Below are 22,545 nucleotides of genomic sequence, written 5' to 3' on the forward strand. Positions count from 1 at the left end.
TTTCTTGAAAGAATTAAATGTTTTAGCTTCTTTTATTACATTTGGTAGAGCATTCCATGACCTTGGTGCTAATACTGAAAATGCCGCAGTGGTTTGCTTGAATCTATGGTGTGGAATATCAAACGTATTTCTTTTGCGTGTTAAGTGAGTGTGAATAGTTGACCTAGCAGTGAGTTTCTTGTATAAATACGCGGGACGTGTTGTTTTAAAAGTTTTATAAATGAGAGAGCATAATGCAAATGTCGTCTTCTGGACATTGCCAGCATGCTATTGCCGTTCAGAATAGGCAAAATATGATCGAATTTTCGTATGTTGTAACAGAAGCGGATGCATGAATTTTGTACCTTTTGGATCAGGATGGCATTGCTTTTTGTTAGAAGTGGTCCATACACAACATCACAATAATCAAACAAAGACAGTATCAGCGTTTGTGTCAGGAGTAGCTTGGTATCTTTGGACAGACAGTCTCGTATTTTGTACAAGTTTCTTAGTATTCCTAGAGCTTTTGAACACTGAGTAGACATAGAAAGTTTATCGTCGATTTGTACTCCAAGACTTTTAACACAAGATGAATAGCTAATGTTTGAATCCATTATTTGTAATTCTAATTTGTCAGAAGCAATTTTATTAAGTTGATTAGCGGAACCTAGAACAGTATAAATATATTTTAAGGGATTAATAATAAGACCATTATCAATACACCAGTTACTGATAGCCTTAAGATCTTGGTTAAGGAGTTGAACAACTTGTGGTAAGTCCTGAGGCAAGGCTTTTATAAACAATTGAGTGTCGTCTGCATAACAGCACATCTTTAAATGCTGTACAACAGATATCAGATCTGCAGTGTATAAGTTGAACAAAACTGGCCATAAAATTGAGCCTTGTGGAACACCTCTATCAAGTACAGCAGCTTCAGAAATTTTATAATGAGAAGATCTACGTAAAGTTACTTGCTGTTTTCTCTTATGTAGATAGGATTCAAACCATTTTATGGTATTTACTGAAAAGTTATAGTATTTCATTTTTGCTAAGAGAACACCATGTTGTACAAGGTCAAATGCCTTTGAGAGGTCTAATAAGACTAGTATGACCACATATTTGTCATCAATGCATGAAGCACATTGTCTTTAATGCTTAACAAAGCAGTAGAAGTGCTGTGAAATTTACGAAACCCAGATTGTTCGCATGGAAGTATGCCAGAGCTATCAATATATGAAATCATTTGCTGAAGCACTAACTTTTCAATTATCTTAGAAAGAACTGGCAATATACTTATTGGCCGAAGGTCACTAGCTGATTTAATACAAGGCTTCTTTGGTTATGGCAGAATTTTAGCTAGTTTCCAGGGATCAGGGAATTTACCATTCGATAAAGAGTAGTACATAATATTAGTTAAGGGAGATGTGATAACAGGTAAAGCTATTTTAATCATAGGTGGGGTTATTTCATCAAAGCCCGCTGCATTGGATTTAATGTTAACAATTGCTCTTCTAACTTCATGTTCATGAATAGGTCTTAACACGAAAGGAGTTCCACAAGCAGTGTGTTTCAGTGAACTGTACCGATTTATTTGTTTATCAAATGTATCGACACTTGTTACTGAGATGTCGGAAACCTTAGCAAAATGACGATTTATGACATCAGGACAATTTAGTTCTTCAGGGAGGTTCAACGATGAACTTTTTCCACCTATTCCCAAATTATTTAACGTCCGCCAAGTGTCTTTATGTTTTTAGTGTTGTTTATACGAAAGGAAAAATACGCAATCTTTTCTTGTCGAATAACTGCCGTAGTAAAATTAAGAAGCTCTTTGTACTCATACCAGTGTTGCTGCAACTTTGTGCGTTTGAACCTGCGGAGCGCACGATCGCGTACTTTCATTAGCAGCTTCGTATTACTAGACACATACGCCAATTTGTTATTTAAAACTTTAGCTGTTTTTATTGGCGCGTGCTGATCAACCAGATGTTTTAAAGAAGTCCTTTATAGATTCCTGAGATTCAATTTGTTTCCAGTTCAAGGCTTCAGCATTTTGCAGAAATGCGTCGTGATTAAATATATTAAAGTTGCGATAACGAATAATATCAAATGACTTTCTTGGCGGTTTTTTTAATGTTCAGGATAGCATGTGTCACCCAGTGATCGGATGATCCAGTGTTTAGTGCCATAGTAAAGAGTAAGAATAACATATGCTTTCTGCAGTAGTCAGGCATTTAGTATGACGCTAATCATACATCAAAACGACTCTGCATAAGGCCCAATAGCTCTTGAACCACAAGACCGATCTCGATCAAATTTTCAACCTAGATTAAGTTCGAACATGAGATAATTTTTGTCATATCTGACTATATAACTTAAAGGTGGGGAAAGACATTTACAAATGATCGAAAATGACCGATATTAGTGTTGAATCTAGTGTTTGAGGTCACTGAGATGAACAGTTGCGTTGCGTTGATGCAAGTCGCTACGAAAGGACATCCCTAGTTTTTTGACGAGTGTGCAAGAAAATGTAATTTTGTACGATCTCTCTGGTAACACTGTGTCTTCTTCTCACAGTATGTGGCAACAGTGAACTATCTTCCTTATTGCGACGAGGTTGTTGGAGGTTTGTATTAATACGTGGATTTGTACAATTTTTATCTAATGTCATCCTCTTCTGTTTGTTTCACCTGTGGTATTATTAAGATTGAACTTCATTATACTGCGTAGCTTACGATTATTCAAGTTAACTTAGTTAATTATTTTTCTGTTTTTTTCAGATAAAGATGGGGAGAAGACCTGCACGGTGGTGAGTGGAAAACAATTTTCTTCTATTAGTAGAAATTCTATTAAATTAGTAATTAGTCGGTAGTATTTGCCTTACAAAACACATTCGTTAAATACTAAATTTAGAATAAAACTATATAGACATCGCAATGTCATTACGTTTTTGACATCTTTCAATAGCAAGATTCTAACTTGATGTGGTGTAACGTGCAAATAATGCCAATGCATTTATGCAAGATTGTACGAGCTTTGCGAAGTGAGAATAACGCGATCTACATACAGTCGCCATGCAATATATAATTAGTGTAGATTGACTAGCCGTCGGGAAATTTTGATAGTTTTTAACTGTTCAAGGAAAGTAAATTGCAGCTGCAGTGTAACTTTCCACAATATAGAGGAGATTTTGCCTGAGCTTCACAATTCTCGCTCCAGATGAGACTTATTACACTCGATTAATTACATATGGGTTCCAAACTCCCTTAATTCTAATCTGATCCGACCCGGCTTGTGTATAGCCCGCTCCCCCCAGTTCTTTGTCACCGGAACTGGAAGAGTCACTACTACTACTTATATCGAGAACAGAACCCAACCAACCCCTGCGGGGCTTCTAACCCGTTCCTACTACTACTACTATTGCTACTAACTCCCACTACTACTATTGCTACTAACTACTACTACTACTACTACCACTACTACTACTACTTATACTAAAACTTCCTTACCACAAGATTTACATCTTAAATCTTTATAACATGCGATTCCGATTCATTATGAACTAGTATGAATCATTATGATTCGTTAAAAATCACTGGGGGGAGCGGGCTATACTCAATCCTCCGACCCTATCCCAGTTTCCTTAAGCTTTGAAACTGTTATTGAGGTCGCTGACTCAGTGGTAGAGTGCTTAGCTCTGGTGTGTGGGATCCCTGGTTGGATCCGGGCCAAGTAAGTTGTTGATGGACGACAGTGTCCGTGGGTTTTCTCTGGTTACTCCCGTTAATTCCCACTTTGTCCTTCCATCATTCAATTGTTTTAACCCTCCATAGTCCGCATGGTAAATTGTAACATCAAGGCACGCGCGCAAAGTCTCTCCTCAATATTTGTCTTATTTTGTTTTGAAGCGATATTAAATTGTTTAATATTTTCTTTGCAATGTTTCTGGCAATTCACCAGTTATATTTTACAGCACAACTCCTTTAACAGTTCTAAGAAAACTAAAATTTCTCTATCCACGGAGTGTGAGAATTTCTCTATTCTGAAATTCTCATAGTGCAGCCTAACCTAGCACTAATAAATACTTACTTCATATGTTGTTAAAAGGTAGGACATTTATTCCGAAGTTGGGCGTCCGCTTTCGGCACGTTTTTTCGCTCTTATCACCTTTCGACATTTTCTGCAATTTATTAGGAGGTTCATTAATCCGTGCTCTTTACAAATTTTTAAAAGATTTTGCTAGTTATCAACGTATTGCTTCACAAATGTTAAAACTGTTAGATCATTGCCCTTGTACATTCGCCATGTTGATAACAAATGCTCGTTACTTTCCCACAATGCAACTGTTTGTTTTTTTTGCGCCAAGTAGTTCCCTCCGCTCGGCGTATAGTCCCATGTTTATAACCGCTTATATATAACAAATAATTTTCGAGACCCTTATATATTATGAAGCACACAAACGATCAAATTATCCAAATCTTTCCTATAAATTAGGGGGGCGCGGTGGCTCAGTGGTAGAGTGTTCACCTCTGGTGTTTGGGGTCCCGGGTTCGATCCCAGCCTCCGCCAAGTGAACTTTGTGGTGGACAAACGCCGTGCTCGTGGGTTTTCTCGGGGTTCTCCCGTTCCCTCTCACTTTCTTCATTTCACTCATCTCTCATAATCACCGTCTTCTTTGGCCTAACCGGCATAATCGTGGGACGTAAAACTTAATTTCATTTCATTTCATTTTTTCCTATAAATTTTAAAAATTTTGCAGGAAACGGACGCCCAACTTTGGAATTTAACCCAAAAGTAGTCATTTTAAAAAGGAATTACCGAAGTAAAATCTTACTAACTTCAGTTTCGTTACCGACATCACGCTTGTATTAAATATGCAGTAACAGGGAATGTAAGTTTTGTACTGCATTGTGGAGAGCCGGAGTGTATGGAGACTAGCGGCTAAGCTTGCGAACATAGTATACTAGGTGATATTTGAAAATGTAGGAAAGAGTGTGAATACGCCTTCCTTTGGAATGTCTTGTGTAACTTTTATAGACTGTGTTTCGTAGCGCTTGTAACGAAATAGATAATTTGTCATAAGCATGGGCGGTTTCTCTGAAATGTGTAAATTTGGGTTAGTCATAGTCATACTTGTCGTTCACAGGTTATATTCGTAAGTAGCTAAAATATCTGTCCTTCGGACGGGGAATATAGGTTTCTTGAAGTTCTTGAACCTTTACCATCCATTTAGGATACAAGTTTCAGCGAAAGTGTAATAATCGTTGCCTCTTTTCATCCACATAAACTTGGGCATAAACGGTATTAGAACTGTCAGTGTTGATATCAGAAACACCAAAAACTGATTCGACACGGCAAATTCTAGAACACAGATCCCACTTCCCATTTAGCTGTGATAGTCAGAAAACAACATGCCCTGCGGGCCACTAACCGGCCTTCACTCGCTAACGCTTTTTCGGCAATACTATGTGAATTCAGTATTAAACTTTGGTACAAAAAGGAACCAATCTAGCTATTAATCAATATGGGTGGACCTGTGTTCTAGAATCTTCCCATTAGGGAACTAATATCGGTCGATTTCGATTATTTGTGCGTTACGGAGGGGGAGGAATGGTTTAACGACATCGGGAGTGTCACTACAGCTGAGCGAACCAGAGAATTGTGGGATTACGCATTAGTATCGGCAATTTTAAATTATTTTTACGCAACTCCCTTCCATCCATTCCATAATGTGATAAAAATAAGTTCGGCCATGGTTTAATCATAGTAAATATAATGAAATTCAATGTAGCGGTCTGAGAGTTGGCTGCCAGACATTCTTAAATTTAATTTTTATTTATTGTACATAAAAATGTCCTAAGGCGGATTTTTGATGCTGCGACATGTATCTCAATATTATTAGTGAGTTTATGTAGCGAGCGTAGTTTATGTTCCTGACAACTACTTCGTGAGATACTTCCGTTTAAAGGAAACTTTTTCCTTCATTTCATAGCTGCAATAAGAGAAACTGCTGACATTAGAGATGCAAGGGCTCGAAAAAAATAAAACTTTTTTGGGGGGAAGGGGAAACTAGTTTTTTTCTGCTTCGCTTTTTTGCTTGGGAAATTTTGGGCTTTTTTCAAAATTTTGCTTTAAATTGATAAAGCATACTGTTTGAGTTCTCTACAGCATAAGAACTCATTTGCCCTATGATTACTGTCATAAGACCAACGTTTCAGAACCTATTCGTTCATAGTTTCCTTCACGATTCTCGTATCCCCGCCTACACGAATATTCCGTTTTAGCGTTCTCATTTTCTGGCACCTGCCCCTAATTGCAAATCAATGTCTTCGTCACTGGCATATTATGCTGTCATTGATTAGTTATGTATAGTTCTCAGACAAAATCAAGGCGCTAGTTTCAGAGTATATTGCCTAGCTTTTAATAAAATTATCTGGGCGCATGAGAGGATAATTCAAATTAACAAAAAATTGGTTACTTAGAAAAGAATTCTCCCTTGGGAATCCCTAAATATTTTCCGTACGTTTCGGAACGCCAAGCTAGTTCCATTTTCAGTGGCAAGGTAACAAGGATGAAAGCGGATAGGAGATAAAAGGTGTTAAACAAGGAATACATATCACTAAATAAATGTAACGTAAACAATAGATTCTGAAATGTCACGAGCAGAGCCAAACGTAAAATGAGTGAACTGAATCAAAGGAAGCGCGGTGTTTTACATCACTATTGCCAGATTCAAAATATGCATCGAAGGTAGGTAACTAAATTCTATCAATGTTGCCAGTATCCAGATTTAAAGCAGGTTTATTATGAATAAAGAATGATTCTTTAATCTCCCTTTATTTCTTTATTTTTGCTAAACCTATATGATCCACTAAATAAGTCAAACATTTATCGCATTCAATGCAAGTATGAGTCCTCATATGTAGGCCATATGAAACGCGACATTAACGCTCGAATTAAAGAACTGTTAGACAATCAGAGAAGTCACAAGAGGGTATGTCGATTGCCGCTTCATTTAAAACTACACACACATAAAACAGGTTAATCTATTAGGCTCAGCAAAAGCAAAGAAACAACGGGAGATTAAGGAATCATTCTTTGTTCATAAATATAAACCTGTTGAATACTGGATGCATTAATAGAATTTGGTTACTTACCTTTGATGCATATTTTGAATCTGACAGTAGTGACGTAACATAGACATCGCGCTTCCTTTTGATCCAGTTCACTCGTTTTACGTTTGGCTCTGCTCGTGAGATTTCAGAATCTATTGTTTACGTTACATTTATTTAGTGATATGTATTCCTTGTTTTACACCTTTTATCTCCTATCCGTTTATATCCTTGTTACCTTGCCACTGAAAACTGAACTAGCTTGGCGTTCCGAAACGTATGGAAAATATTTAGGGATGATTCATTTGTAAGTAGCAATTTTTTTAATTTGAATCATCCTCTCATGCGCCCATATAATTTTAATTAAGGCTAGGCTATATGCTCTGAAATTAGAGCCTTGGTTTTGTCTGAAAACTATACACAACAAATCAATGACAGCATGATATGGCGGAGACGAAAATATTGATATGCAATTAGGGGCAAGTGCCAGAAAATGAGAACGCTAACACGGAATATTCGTGTGGGTGGGGATACGGGAATCGTGAATGAATCTGTGAACGAATAGGTTCTGAAATATGAGTTCTGAAACGTTAGTCTTATGACAGTAATCATTACAAAGAACATGCGCCACTAGATAAGTGCTCTTACTTGGATGAATTCAGTTCGTTATACTAGTTCGAGAACAGTGAATCCTTTGAAACTTATTTTTAAACTTATACTACGTTCATGGCGTTACTAGTCAAATTGCCTTAAAATTGGAGTCTTTGAAGTACCGGCTAAAACCAATAGTCACAGTAGCCACGCTTCGATACATATTTAGCTGCACTTTTTGTGCTTCATTGTCTGTATATGATTAAGTAATGATACGATGTGTATATAATGTATGATTCGTAATATGACATATTCAATGAATTTCTTGTTTATGGTCAATAAAGCAAAGATTTAGACTCCTTTTTCGCATGACCCCATAGATGGATAAGTTTTAAAATAATTCTGTAAGATGTAGCACCCTCAAATAATTATAAAAAATCGCAATTAGAAATTGATTCAAGTGTGGGCATTTTTTCTGTTAGTGGCATGATTGGATGTTCTTTGCCTTTAGGACATAGGTTTAATGTTCGTAAATGTACGTCCAACATATTCTGTTTGTCAGACTTCTCATTTTATAGTGTACCAAGCCCCATAGCAGAACATGCCGCGATCTGCGATATGATCGCAGAAAATTTGCCGCACCTGTGCAGAAAAATTGTCAGAGGATTAAAAAAAAAGGCCGGCAGAAAAGTGAAGAAACATGCCTCCTATGTGTAGATGCCTTAAATAGACAGACTACTCGCATAAATATAATTTGAACTGTTTTTTTACGTCGCGTAAAGCGTATTTTTAAGAATCACAAGTGTTTCTCCTGCAGATAATGGTTGCAGAATTCTTGCAGAAAACTTTTGGTTTACAAAAGCACATCACAGAAAGACAAATTCTGCCATCGGGATAACAAGTCTATGCAAGGAAATATACAGGGTGGTCCAGAAGTAGGTATACAGTACCGTACCGATTCAGCTCATTCTATTTTATATTGTTTTTTCCATTAGGCAGACTTAGTTTCGTTATTTGTTCTTAATATCCTTTAACTTATACCTTAAGCTCGGAAACAGCCGAAGCAAATAAACCTATAAACTAGAATGTTATACTTGATCAGTGCAGGGGTGTATACTTCCTTTGGGCTACTCTGTATTTTCAGACTTGTGACTCAACTTTGTATATCGAAATCTTTACAATTATAAATCTTGATTTAACTCCGATAGATACGAATCATTGAAATTTTCACTCTCTTGTACAGTGGAAACCTTAAAATAGCTGACTGTGAAGCGACCTGTGACCATTTGTCCGTTAAGAGAGCTCAGGTGTAATTGTATTCATTACTCATAGATGTAATCACTATGTAGGCTAATATCGAAGTATTGTATACAGTGTTCGAATTGCTGAAAGAATGGGGCAAAATTCTCCTGTCAGGGAACTGAAGGATCGGTTTGCGATTACATGGGTGTATATTACAAAATGTATGCCGTATTAAAAAAAAAAAAAAAAAAAAAAAAAAAAAAAAAAAAAAAAAAAAGCGTGGTAAATGCCACTTAATTCACATAGTCTCTGTACTAAAAGTAAAAGTAATGCAATAAAAACACGCAACGTTATTAACAAATATTGCAAATGTAGGTAGAACTCACCAATCGGGACTATGAATTTCTTGGAAAAGAGTTGCGATATTTTGTGTGTCGTGTACATTTTGCGGACATTTCAAAATGTGCTTCCAACTGTTGGAGGGAGGGAGGCTTTATTGTTAGCGATTAATGGCGATCTTATTTAAATGTGCTTTATTTCCTGTGCTAAAAGGCACTTGGACTAATTCTTTTCCTCTGTGAACAGGTTACTAAAACGTTGGGGGTATATACCTGAGTGTAAAGGGGGGAATCCTGTAATAATTCATTTTTGGGGGGCAGACAAATTGTACGTATTACAGAGGTGTCCGATATTGTAAATTGAGCACTTTTTAGAAAATACTGTGTGAAGTTTTGTCACCAGATTGACATTTACATGTATTGCTATCATGTACAGTAAGAAGAATATGGAATATGCATAGCGTTTAAAAATGTTCTTTCTCGTAATTTGATGTACTATTAAGTTCTACAATATGTGGTTGGCACTTCACTAAAATCATTCAAGTTCAGTTTTTTCTACTGTTGAAGTGCCAGTTCTGAATTAGTATAGGGTTCTCTATACTAGGATACAGGTATCATTGCTAATTCGAACTCAAGGTAGATCACAGTAAAACCTCAATTTCATTGATCCTATATAAACGTCATACAACTTTGGAACCTTACGCAATTTTCAGGTCCTGATTTATGCTTAACATTGGTGATATTCAGAGCGATACTATGCCCATTGGGGTAAATATTTCAAGTAACTGAAACAACACATGAAGTATGATTTTAAAGAAAACTAACTTTTTAAGTTGAGAATCCCTTTTCAACTTTGTGTTAAGACTTGGTTATAAGTAGTAAAATTGTAACAGTTTACTGTAACTGTATTGTAATTACTGTAAACTGTTTCAACAGTCAGTTGCCGTCCTCACTGACTCGGAAGATCTAATGAAAGCATTTTCACTTCTCAGAACTTCATTTTACACTGATTTTGAGTACCTTGTTGAAAATTGGCGTTAAAATTCTAGTTAATGTAATATACTGTTGAAAATACTTTGCACTAGAACAGGATTGTGCAACTTGGAACAGTGGGCGGGCCAATCAGAGCACTAAATGGCATCGCGGGCCTCACTGTAGGTATATCATTTTTACGACAATTTAATAGTATAGTATTAAATTATGCAGGGTGTCTACTGATACTGGAAATACTTGAATTATACTGGAATTTAATTTAATACTGGAGATGTACTGGAATTTTGATCCACATACTGGAAAAATGAAACTGGTAATTTGTCAACAATACTTTTATTTGTAATTGATACAATTTTGTATTCGTTGAGATCGTAAATTTTTCCAAAGCAAGAATTGTATACGTTTTGTAATTTGATATTTAAAGCAGTGGGTGGAGTGGAGACTGTGAGAAAAGATGGGAGGCCCTTTAAAAATTTTAAACCTCATTGTATTTCAAAAAGTCAACGCTAATTAAATTTATTAAAAGTAAAATATTCTTTTGATGGTAAAACAATTACAAACCTGAAATAATCAAGAGTGTGATTATTCCTAAAGAACTTTATAAAATCATTATATTATGTACTGGAATTTTGCTGATAGTTATACTGAATATACTGGAATTTTGAGAATGAAACTCGGTCGACACCCTGTGATGGAACATGTTCATCGTAATTTACATCACAATAACACAAAACAAGTGTTATACTGGTAACCAAAATATTTACTCACTCAAAGAGGAGCAGAATAATGTATTTAGAACTTTGTCGGGTCATCTAGCAATCCTTATACCGAGGGAAATTTCCCCCAAGTACCTGCGCATGCCAAGTGCTTGTCTTCAGGGCGTTACCACGTCTTGCACTGTATGATCGATGGAAAATTTCCCGTTTACTCTTAACAGGTTTTGTAAAAAAGAAAAAAAATATAATAATTATTGTTTTCAATAACTGACCAGCTGGCCGGCTGTTGCACACATCTGCACTAGAGCTTCAGTTGTAACGACAAATGGAATGAAGAACTAGTGTATGCAACTATTCACCATTGAAAACCACTTGTACAATAAACGTAGAAAGTTACATGCGTTTTGAACTTAACCACTCACTTCCTTTTTAGTAGTTAAGTACCGATGCGAATTTTCGTAGTTTGTAATTTCAAATTAAGAGTTTCCCAGTAATTTCGTGATACATACTAGCATTGTCTGCTGAGGAAACTTGTAATCAATTGCTGTTTGCTCAGTTAGCTCTGATCGTGTGTGTCACATCATATCTTTAAATCGAAACCTAGGTCCCCGTCCATCAAAGTTGCGCGCTAGCCACGACTAAATTTTCCAATGAGTTTGCAGTTTTCTTGAGATATAGATGTTTCCACATTTTGAGGAATCAACACTTTATATAATGTTAAATGAAGATTGATCATTCTGTAAGATAACTATGCTTATTACAGGATAACTCATGCGATCATTATAATTCGAAAGTTATGCACACTAATTGTCCAACTATATAAAATGTCTTTGATTTTAAAAAGACATGATTATTGTGGAAAGTTTATAGTCAGCAAATTATTCAGTTTGATTGTCGCTGACATACTTACTATGCAGTTAAGCAAAATGGGCGTATTACGCCTGGACAGGACACGTAGTGCTTTGGAAATTCCTTACTAGTTGTGTGAAATTCCTTACTAGCTGTCTTTATCGAATACTTAGCTGCAAGCATACGCCTGTGGTGAGGGATACCTGAGTTCGATTCCCGGTGGGAGCTGATGTAGTTCGGATATCATGTTAAGCTCTGTCTCGTATAGCCTCGGTGCTGAACGACACGCTAAACTCGAAATCAACCAACCAATGTGATGCGTTGGAATCAGTATTAAAGGGTTTACAACAGTACATACAGAAGCTCTGGTGTCAATCGTGAAACGTTTAGCAAGTCGTAATTCTGTAATCATAATAATATGATTGGAATAATGCAACGTAGGATTTCTAGATAATGAAAATAATATCCGGAACACTTAGCAGAAGATTCAGAAGCGACAATAGTAGTCAGTGAGGACCTTGGTTGCTGAATAACCGTTTGTTTTGTTTACAGCATTTACTGTCAGACGCTAGCATTCCGTAACCGCACAATATTGGATATCAGTAAACAAAAAGAAATTCCTAAATCCACGATTGTGCCCTTTAGGCTAAAGGTGGGTGATTATTGTGGGTGAATATTAGTGAAGGAATTGGTGAAATGAGTGTAAGATGAAGTTGGAAAACCCCGAGAAAACACACTAGCATATTGTCCACCACATCCACATGGCCTATAATCGAATCAAGGACCCTTTCACCACAAGAAATGACTACTGTTGAGCCAGCATGCCCCAATCACATGTCCGTGTGATGAGACAGAATCTGTTAGCACAGCAATAGTTAGACTATTTTTGTTAATAATTTCGATTCTTCTTGTTTTCCCATCGTAAACACTAAAAAGGTTTAATAATATATTCTGTAAAATTTTAATGAGACTGTCTTAATGTAATATAGAAGGTAACTACAGTGTTTTTAATTATTTTATTTATTTATTTTCAGCTATCGTTATTGTAAAAATAAACCTTACCCTAAATCAAGATTCTGTAGAGGTGTCCCAGATCCCAAGATCCGTATTTTCGATTTAGGAAAGAAAAAGGCTAGGGTCGATGATTTCCCGTTGTGCGTGCACTTGGTATCAGATGAATATGAACAGCTGTCATCTGAAGCATTAGAAGCTGGAAGGATATGTGCTAATAAGGTAAGTTTTTGTTTATTTTAAGTGTGTGCTTGTAGTAAAATTGAATACTCATCATTGTTCGTACCGAGAAAATATTACTCGAGTATCCAGCTTATAGTAGTAGTAACACATTTTATTCGATAACTTCCACAGTTACGTACGTAGCAATCTTTAGCAGAGGGTCATTTTTTATTTGAATGGGGTGAGTTTTGCCTACGTAATAGAATGGTACTGAATAATATGGACTTTTTTTTTTTTTTTTTTTTTTTTTTTTTAAGCTGAAATTTGTTCTTATACTGCGGAAGAAATATTCTAGTTCTGGTAATGCCGTAAATGCCCTAGAGGGAAGGCGTACTAACTACTTACGAAGTCAGGTTGCAGATCGAGCTAAATTTGTCTCACTGTTCAAAACACCCGGACAGAAGTCTGGAATAATTCTACTTCAACGTATGAATGATTAGCTGCAGCAATAGGACTTGTGGAACATGGGTCCGAAATAGTCTTGACCAGCTGTTTTTAAAGTTTTTGGTTCATGTTGTGAATAGCCTGTGTTTAGTGCTCCCAGTGTTTATCTATATATATAAAAGAGAACGTACAAAATCCTTTGTCCGCTCATCACGCTAATACGGCTGAACCAATTTCTTTCATTTTTGGGGGGTTATTAGGATTTGGACCCTAGATGGTTTTTATCATATCACTTTAATTTTTAATTACCAGTGTCTTGAGATAATTGACCATTCAGGTGTCCATAAATCCTTTGTTAGTTCATCATAGGTAAAAATAAACGTATTTATATGCAACCCGCATGACCGTGTCACTCGGCGGGTTAACATAAATGACAGGCGATATACAGCGGAAAATAGCTTGAATCTTCTGTTTAAAATTTTTTAATTGATTTGCTTATTTTTACTGACACTTTTACAATATGCCAGCACCGGGATAACCGCAGCGAAGCGGGGCGGGTTAACATAAATGACAGGCGATATAATGTTAAGATTTACTGCAATCTTCTATGGTTTTTATCATATCACTTGAAAGCGAAAAAGTAAAAATTATCTAAGTAACAAAGTTTATTGCGTTCCGGGGTGACCGCAGCGAAGCGGGGTGAACGCTGCTAGTCTGATCATAAAACTGTATATTTAGTGAATAATCATGACTAATGAAGACTGCTTGCGTATACGAGGGCCACTATTTTTATTTTGAGCCTTGACAATACTGATTGTAGTTAGGCGCTATTTTTTGTTTGCATAGGAACATTTGACATTGTTGACCATGACATACTTCAAATGTTTTGTTAATAGATTTATTTGTGTTGTTTACGTTGACTTGAAGATTGCGTGACAACAGAAAATGGAGTTAACTCGTGAAGATTTTCGACATGGATTATGAAGACAAGAGTGCATCGATCAACTTACTTCCACATTTGGCGATGAAGTCCTATTCTTTGCCACTGCGAAACGCTGGTATAATGATTTTTCTCGCGGTCGCCATTCGCTCACTGACGAAATTCACGAAGGCCGTCCAAAATCAGTTGTTATTCGAGAAAACATTGATGCTGTGCAAAACTTACTACAAGATCGTCATGTGACATACTGAGAGATTGAGGCAACCCTAGGCATTAGTTTCACCAACATATATAAAATATTAAATGATCATTTAGCTGTGAGAAAGGTTTGTTCTCGTTGGATGCCACATAATTTGACACTCAAAAAGAAGCTCGCGTCGATTGGTACACACAAATGCTCAAATACAATGGCGGTGCTTCAAAAGACGTATAGAAAATTGTAACAGGTGACGAATCATGGATATATGCATATGAGCCGGAACGTAAACAGCGGTCGACTGTATGGGTGTTTCAAGTTGAACCAAATCCAACAAAAGTTGTTCGCGCTCGAAGCACGTCGAAACAAATGGTCGCTTTTTATTTATTTTTTATTTTATTTTTATCTTTTTTTATTTATTTATTTTTTCTGGAAAACTGGTAATGTGTGTACTATCCTTTAGAGGAACGTAGAACAGTCAGCTCTGAATGGTACACAACAGTTTGCTGGAGGTCTTCAGTCAAATACGAAAAAAAAGAAGAAAAAAAAAAGCGCCGTCGGATCGTTCAAGACAATGCGAGCTCTCACTCATGTCTTCTAACAACCGACTATTTGAACACTCAAAAAATCGAATTGATGGGTCATCAGCTGTACAGTCCTGATTAAGCACTCAATGACTTCTTGTTCCCGAATGTGAAGAATAAATTGCGTGAACAACTATTTTCGTCGGCGGAAGAAGCAGTTGATGCGTTCAAAAACCATATTATTTAGGTGTCTCAAGAAGATTGGAAAAAATGCTTTGACAAATGGTTCGAACGAATGCAAAAGTGTATTGATCATAAAGGAGAATATTTCGAAAAACAATAAATCAGTTTTCAATGAAAGATTACTGTTTTTTCATTGTTAGGCTCAAAATATAAATAGTGGCCCTCGTACATGTATAAAGCTCGTAAGGGAACTCTGGTTCCGGTGGAGCTCCTTCGTGGCTAAGCGGTTAGCGTGCACGCCTCTGGCGTAGAAGACTCGTGTTCGATTCCCAGTGAGAGCTCATGTGGTTGGGATTCCACGTTAATCAGTAGGTCCACGTCTCATAGCCTCGCTGCTGAACGGGACGTTAAACTCAAAATCAACTCAACCTACTGTAAGGTTGCCAGAAGTCTTGTACTAAAGTTGTACAGAGCGCGCATTTGTCCTTTATTTGCTTACTAATACCGGCAATTCAAATTTTTAAGCCGTCCCAAAGAGGGTATTCTCACTGCTGGCTTCATAGAACTGTAACCTGACATTGTCTGATAATGAAGTGCTGCTCGCGGACAATATGGTTTTTCTGAACGAATCTCTTGAATGAGCAAGTGAATCGTAGACAATTCTTCAGAATAGCGGTGGTAGCCACCACAAATTCATCATCCCAACGAATGGTTCTACTGTAGAATATATATTTTCGTTTAAAGTGAATGAAGGAGAGAAACCGATTTGACATGACAATAGTGTCGTGAATCCATGTTGCCGTCTTTAATGAATTTGCAGCGAATTTCATAGTTGTAAGACAAGCAGTTGCTGAGAAATGTCAAATCAGCAAATAAAGTCAATAATGAGGACTGTTGTCAAATGAAGACTACAGAGGGAAAAGGAGATAAGTCAGTTTTTTATAACTTTAGCGTTAAATTTCTTAGTGATTAACCTTTTTCTTACTGTGGGATTTAGTCTATGCAGACTACACCTCTAGGCTACATAATTCTGCTGTTAACTCATTTTCGACCATTTCTTGACTCGCCTCCTTTTTCTGCTATGACTTTCAAATATTAATTGGTGTTAAAAATAGCCTTATAAAGTTCATGAAGTACATATTTATCAGGATTGTCAAATAATTAAATGTATTGCTTAAAAAAATTGTAAATGCCAGAATAACTTTATGTACTACATTATGTGTAGAAATCTGAGTTTACGTGATTTGTGATTGAGCGAACAATACAACTGTAGTTTAACATTTATACATGGGTATCCAATTGAGCTATTGAGGCCGGTAATAGCTAAGCATATGAGGCACTGGGGAAACTATTCATTCAGTTGGCAGAAACAATTCGCCACACCTCATGCAGCTTATGATACAATATAAAGTGAGATGATGGATCTCATGCTAGTAGTCTCGTCAGGGGTAGGATCTGCTCTTGGACAGGTCTGACATAACCTGAGAAGTAGATTGTTCAGAAATTCCACAAAGCCATCATAATGGATTGGAAAAGTAAAACATTCACTGATTCAACAGAGGGTTATGCTCTATGTTTGGACTTTCCGGAGTATCGTGCATTACATACTGCTATGATCTAGCTAGATGAGTACAGTTGTGTAGTTCCAGCAGTTTAAATGGTTGAAAAATTGAAAATAAGGAGCCAGTGCTTGTGAATCGCATTGATATTAAATTGCTTGAAGACAAGCCTGCCGTGACGGCACAATCCGAATTAGTTGGGGAAACATGCGTGCCCCATTATTCTAAACACCCCGTTGTTGGATTACTGTGTGTTCTATTCCGTGCAATGACGAGGTGACCCACTTCCGTAATTCTCGTTCCACTATCACCGTTAGAGAATTGGAAAAAGACTTATATCACAACAGAAAATACAAATATTGTTATAAAGAAGGAAAGTGATTGATTTATGTAGAGAATTGAATCGCTTTTTACATATAAAAAATTATCACGTTTTGTTACATTCCGGATGTCTTGGTTGTAAGACACGTAACTTACAGGAGGTCTCAGCTGCTTCCTTCTTTTCCTTTCCTCGGATAGTGTGCTCGCCGAGGGACGTAATCCCTCATACTTGACGGGCTAAATGGCCATAGATGCCAAAAGCCCGTAAATCTAAATCCTAAACATGTGTGATTACCAGGTAAATGTAACAAAGAAATAATTAGCAACTGAAGTATTCTAGTTAGGCTATTGCTACTGTATGGGTAGTGAAGAATCATATAAGTCCAAGTTAGCCTATTATTAATTATTATCGATAGTGTTGGCATAGTTAAAGCAAACCTCGTCCAAATTGATACAAGAATCCACTTTGTGTGCAGAGATCGTTATTTACCATTATAGAAATGAAGATTAACATTCTCTCTCTCTCTCTCTCTCTCTCTCTCTCTCTCTCTCTCTCTCTCTCTCTCTCTCTCTCTCTCTCTCTCTCTCTCTCTCTCTCTCTCTCTCTCTCTCTCTCTCTCTCTCTCTCTCTCTCTCTCTCTCTCTCTCTCTCTCTCTCTCTCTCTCTCTCTCTCTCTCTCTCTCTCTCTCTCTCTCTCTCTCTCTCTCTCTCTCTCTCTCTCTCTCTCTCTCTCTCTCTCTCTCTCTCTCTCTCTCTCTCTCGGAAGAATCAGTTCGACGGTTTTTATTGTATTTAATTTTTCAAAATTGAATGACAATTTAGAATGAATTTGACAAATCAGCATTGATGTACTTCGTTTAATCCCCATTCTGAGCAACGAAACTTCGTGACACGAACCTGCGGAATTCAAATCATGTATATCCCTACTGGAAATCAAACCGAGGGGGGTCTCGAGCGCTAACAGTTTATTCATAAGGGAGTTTTATGGACTCAGACATGTTGTGGCGTGTTTGATATGCCACTAGAATGAATAATGTGCAGTATCTGAATCTTCAAACACAATAAGTAAAATTCAAGCGTCCCTAATCAGGGTTGGATGGTTTAAACCAGCTGGTTTTTTCAAAAAAAAAAAGTTTCAAATCGTGAACTGTATGGTGGTGTTTTCAAATATCAAACCATCTGCATTAGTTTTACCTACTTTTAATCAAGGCGTCCCGTGTTCAATTTTCGGTCAAACTACGACCCTTCTTTCAAGTGTAAACCAAGTAGCAGTTCGGATATCACTTTAAGCGAAAGTCTTCTCGATAACCTCGGTATTACGTAAGGATGTTAAGTATAAACATACGAAACGAACCCAAATTGTATATTTCTGCTTACCTGAATGCTTGTTTTATGAAGAAGCCAAGGTTGCTTAAATATATTGATAGAAATTGGCAAAATGTATTAAGTGCCTACTTAGCTTCCAACATTAGCTCGGATTGGACTTTGTTTTAATTTTGAGTGATATGTACACTCATGTCAAAAATTATTGTTGCATGTCTATAAATATGTTGTAGGAATATAATTTGATAACGAATTCGCCCGATATTTCTTATAATGTGTGTGTATAATCGGCAAAGACATCTATGCGGCAAATTTCATATTAAAAGAGCAGTAAATAAGAACAATAAAAACTTTCTTGTCCATTTAACAACATTTTGTTTTACTCATTCTAATTTTCGTGTTTATAGTTCGTTTATGAAATTTACCACAAATATACATTTCCCGATTATACACATAGTATGTATCAGCAATAAAAGTACCTTGGAAAATTATCAAGTTATATTCTTAGAAGAAGACAGTTATAGATATAATATCATTTTGGACGTGAGTGTACATACTAAATTTGTAATTTAATACCTCAGTTTTTAGCGTAATGATTATGATACTTTGACCATAAAATTTTACATGCAAAGTAATAACGGAATTCTCCCGTTATTGCTTTGCATTTAAAGTAATAACAGGATTTTCCCGTGACTAAGGCGGGACTTCCCCGATTTAAGAAATTTATCGATTACCAAATAAGCGAATATACTATTGGTGTTCGAGTGAAGTGGGTGGAACTTCGATTCTGCTGTTCCAAGTCCAAAAGGAGGGCAATTGGATTGCGCTTTAAGCTTATGTGACCCCCTTCCAGCATAACCCTGTTGTTGCATAATAACACCAAGGCGAAACAAACTTATTTCTGTCCATATGTAATATAAATACACAGAGCAAATTATTTGAACACACACACACACACACAAAAAAAAAAAAAAAACTTAAACAAAACAAAAAAACTTTTTTTTTTTTTTGCCAACCCTGTTCTTAATCCGTTTCGCACATAATTTTCCATTATCACCATTCGTTGTTTACAGAGAAACAATCATTTTAATGGCAATTGGAGATAAAACTCAGCCACAAATACCGATTTCTCATTTCATGTAATGCTATGATCACAACGATGAGTATAAAGCTGTTTGTCTAAAAGCTTAGCAATTAGTAATGTTCAAAAACGTGATAAAGTAAAATCGAACTACTTGTTCATGTCGCACTCGATAGTTATCTAGTCCTTCACGATTGATTCGCTTAAATTAGTAGCAGTACGTGGAGACGGTTATATTCCTACAATATAGTCGTTCGATTGTAATTAGCTGAAGGAAATCAAAGTACAAAGCAAAATTTGCGTGTTGAGAACGTAAAAACCAATGCACGAGTGCCATGGATTTGTGGTCATAATCATCTCTCTCTCTTTCTCTCTCTCTCTCTCTCTCTCTCTCTCTCTCTCTCTCTCTCTCTCTCTCTCTCTCCTACAACAATAAATAATATAATTAGAAATAAAAGTACGAACATGTCTTTTACCTTCATTTCTATTTTTCTAATTTGTACAAATGTTTTTAAGGCATCACTTCCCGTAATATGGGGAATCTTTCATAAAATATTTTAGGGCGAGTTGCGAAAGGCTTTCTGGTGTCAGGTTAGATGGTAAGTATGGGGTAAGCTAATTTCGTTATTTTGTTATGGTGAATGGAGACGGATTAGGGAGATATATATCTTTTTTTTTCTTTAACATTTTGCGTATGTATGTATGTATGTATGTTAAGTCTTAGAAAGTTTTTTCTCTTTGTTTCAGTACATGGTGAAGAACTGTGGTAAGGATCAGTTCCATATCCGTATGAGATTGCATCCCTTCCATGTTATCAGAATCAATAAAATGTTGTCATGTGCAGGAGCTGATAGGTAATTTTTATTTTTTTCTTCTATATCTGGGTAACTCAGATCTACACACTATCATGACCCACAAATATGATGTACTGCAGGACTATGCAAGTTCTCAGTGGAAAGAATATTTATTTTATCGTCATGTGGATTTCTTGAGCTCCGTACAAAATGTATTTTTGACGCGATTAACATTTTTTTGCCTTTTTTTTTTTTTTTTTTTTTTTTTTTTTTTTTTTTTTTTTTTTTTTTGAGACATCCATGAAGTAGTGAGTTTGTCCTGCAGAACTCATAATACTGATTTTCTACCTGCGTTGCCATTTTATCAGGCTATGGACACGAATGCGCGAGTTACTACTCACTCACAAAATGAAAGTTAACCTTTTATTCAGACACAGTACGTCACTTCATTTTAATTCAATACAAAAACAGATATTGGGTAATATGATCTTTTTTTCGAGTCACAATATTTTTCTAGAAAACTTGTTTATATATCTACCCAAAACGTGATTGGGGGAAGTGGATCAGTAGTAAGAGCGCCTACCTCTGGTGCGTGGGGTGGAGTCATGTCCGTGGGTTTTCTGGTGGAACTCCCGTTTCCTCCCACTTTCTCATTCCACCAGTTCTTCCATCATTCACGTGCCTAAATCACCCGTCTCCCTTATCCTAACAAGCATAATCGGGGGGCGTGAGATTGAAAGATTTCATTTCATTTCCAAAACGTGATTATTGTATGGGAGGCGTTGGATGGCAACCAAGCAAGGGTTGTTCTATGATGGAAGTGTTCAATGAAATGTGTGAGCACGAGTTTATCAAGTGCATAATGAACGTTGTGCTATGTTTGCCAATATTCGAGTATATAATTCCTCCACAAATTAATCTGCCATCTGCGCATAGCTGGTTTTACACGACCAGTGATTTATTTCATGAACTGTTTAAACCTAGAATTAGATGGTTCGTACAGGTAGCACATCATTCAGATTCACGTTAAAACCTGAAAGTGGACGAATGATGTTAGGTAACGTGCTTGATATTATCTGGGCTGGTACGGAAGAGTTCTGAAGAAAATATAAGAATTCTATGTGCTATAATGTATTTTGTAAAGATAAGTCTTTTCCGTTCCAGACCAATTGAAGGAAGTCCACACGCATCTGAAGTTATAAGTAAACCAAAAGATACCACCACCACCACCTTTAAGCTATACGCTAGCTCATTCCCTTAAAAATGTAGAAAGTAATCGAGATAATACTTCAGTGCGTTAGTATATGAACTAATATTTGCTTTCAAGATCTTTTGTGTAGTGTCTAAATTTGGGTGCCAACAATTGACATCAAAAACTTTGCACCCAAATTCCTGGTCTATAACAAAAATTTGGAAATGTTGATTAGTGTATTTAATAGCATTGCGTAGATGGTAATGCATTACTTTCGGCATTGTGAAAATTTTTCATTGTCTTTATTCACTATCAATAATTCAGTAGTGAAGGAATAGTTGCCAAATGTAGTAACTGAAATGAGCGTTGTATTGTGATAAAAGAATATAATTCAACGCAAAGTATTTGCATATTTTTCGTACTGTTTTAAAAGGTGATGGTGTGAGCCTGCTATATGAAGGCTCAATAGACAAAGTGGGTTCACATTATCTGTTTGTAAATAAGAATTTACAACCTAATTTATTGGATCATGTGTGTAATCAAGGCGAATTCAACATAAAATCTTATACTCTGTGAAGTGTAAACAATAATAAGATAAATGTACGAAGACATTTCTCACCACAGTTCAAAGTGACAGAATATTACAAATTAAAAAGATGAAACTAGTTTCGATTAACAGTTAATGCCGAAATCTGTAAAATGCTGGTAACAATTCTTTGTTTGTAGTTGCTTTTCTAGAGACTTCAGTTTTCAAGTTGCAATAGCGCTTTAAATGCCGTGTGAGGCCAGAGTATGTAAGAACGGGATAAAACTAGTCTTAAAACTGGTTTTAGTTACCGTTGTAGACAGAGCATACGAATATCTCCGGCAAACGTTTGTCTGAGGCCTCGAAAGCAGAACTGGTTACTTAGACCAAAATATGTGCCCAAACTGGAATCGAAATGCCCATATTAGAAATAATAGCTATCGATAATTTATTGAGAGGGAGGGATTA

The 22,545-nt window shown here is 36.5% G+C and overlaps 1 protein-coding gene across 1 annotated transcript in view; it reads left to right on the forward strand.

Moving 5' to 3' along the window:
* The first annotated feature begins 2,482 nt into the window (after window positions 1-2,482).
* Window positions 2,483-22,545, forward strand: part of RpL10 (ribosomal protein L10) — a 30,176-nt gene continuing 10,113 nt past the window's right edge. Inside the window, exons 1-4 of the mRNA XM_081750539.1 lie at window positions 2,483-2,605; window positions 2,760-2,788; window positions 12,855-13,053; window positions 20,313-20,419. Coding sequence (XP_081606665.1) covers window positions 2,766-2,788; window positions 12,855-13,053; window positions 20,313-20,419 — 329 coding nt within the window. The 5' untranslated portion in view covers window positions 2,483-2,605; window positions 2,760-2,765. The remainder of the gene's footprint in view (window positions 2,606-2,759; window positions 2,789-12,854; window positions 13,054-20,312; window positions 20,420-22,545) is intronic.

This window comes from Thermobia domestica, chromosome 3 (assembly GCF_964235325.1).
Source record: "Thermobia domestica chromosome 3, izTheDome1.hap1.1, whole genome shotgun sequence".
NCBI lineage: Eukaryota > Metazoa > Arthropoda > Insecta > Zygentoma > Lepismatidae > Thermobia > Thermobia domestica.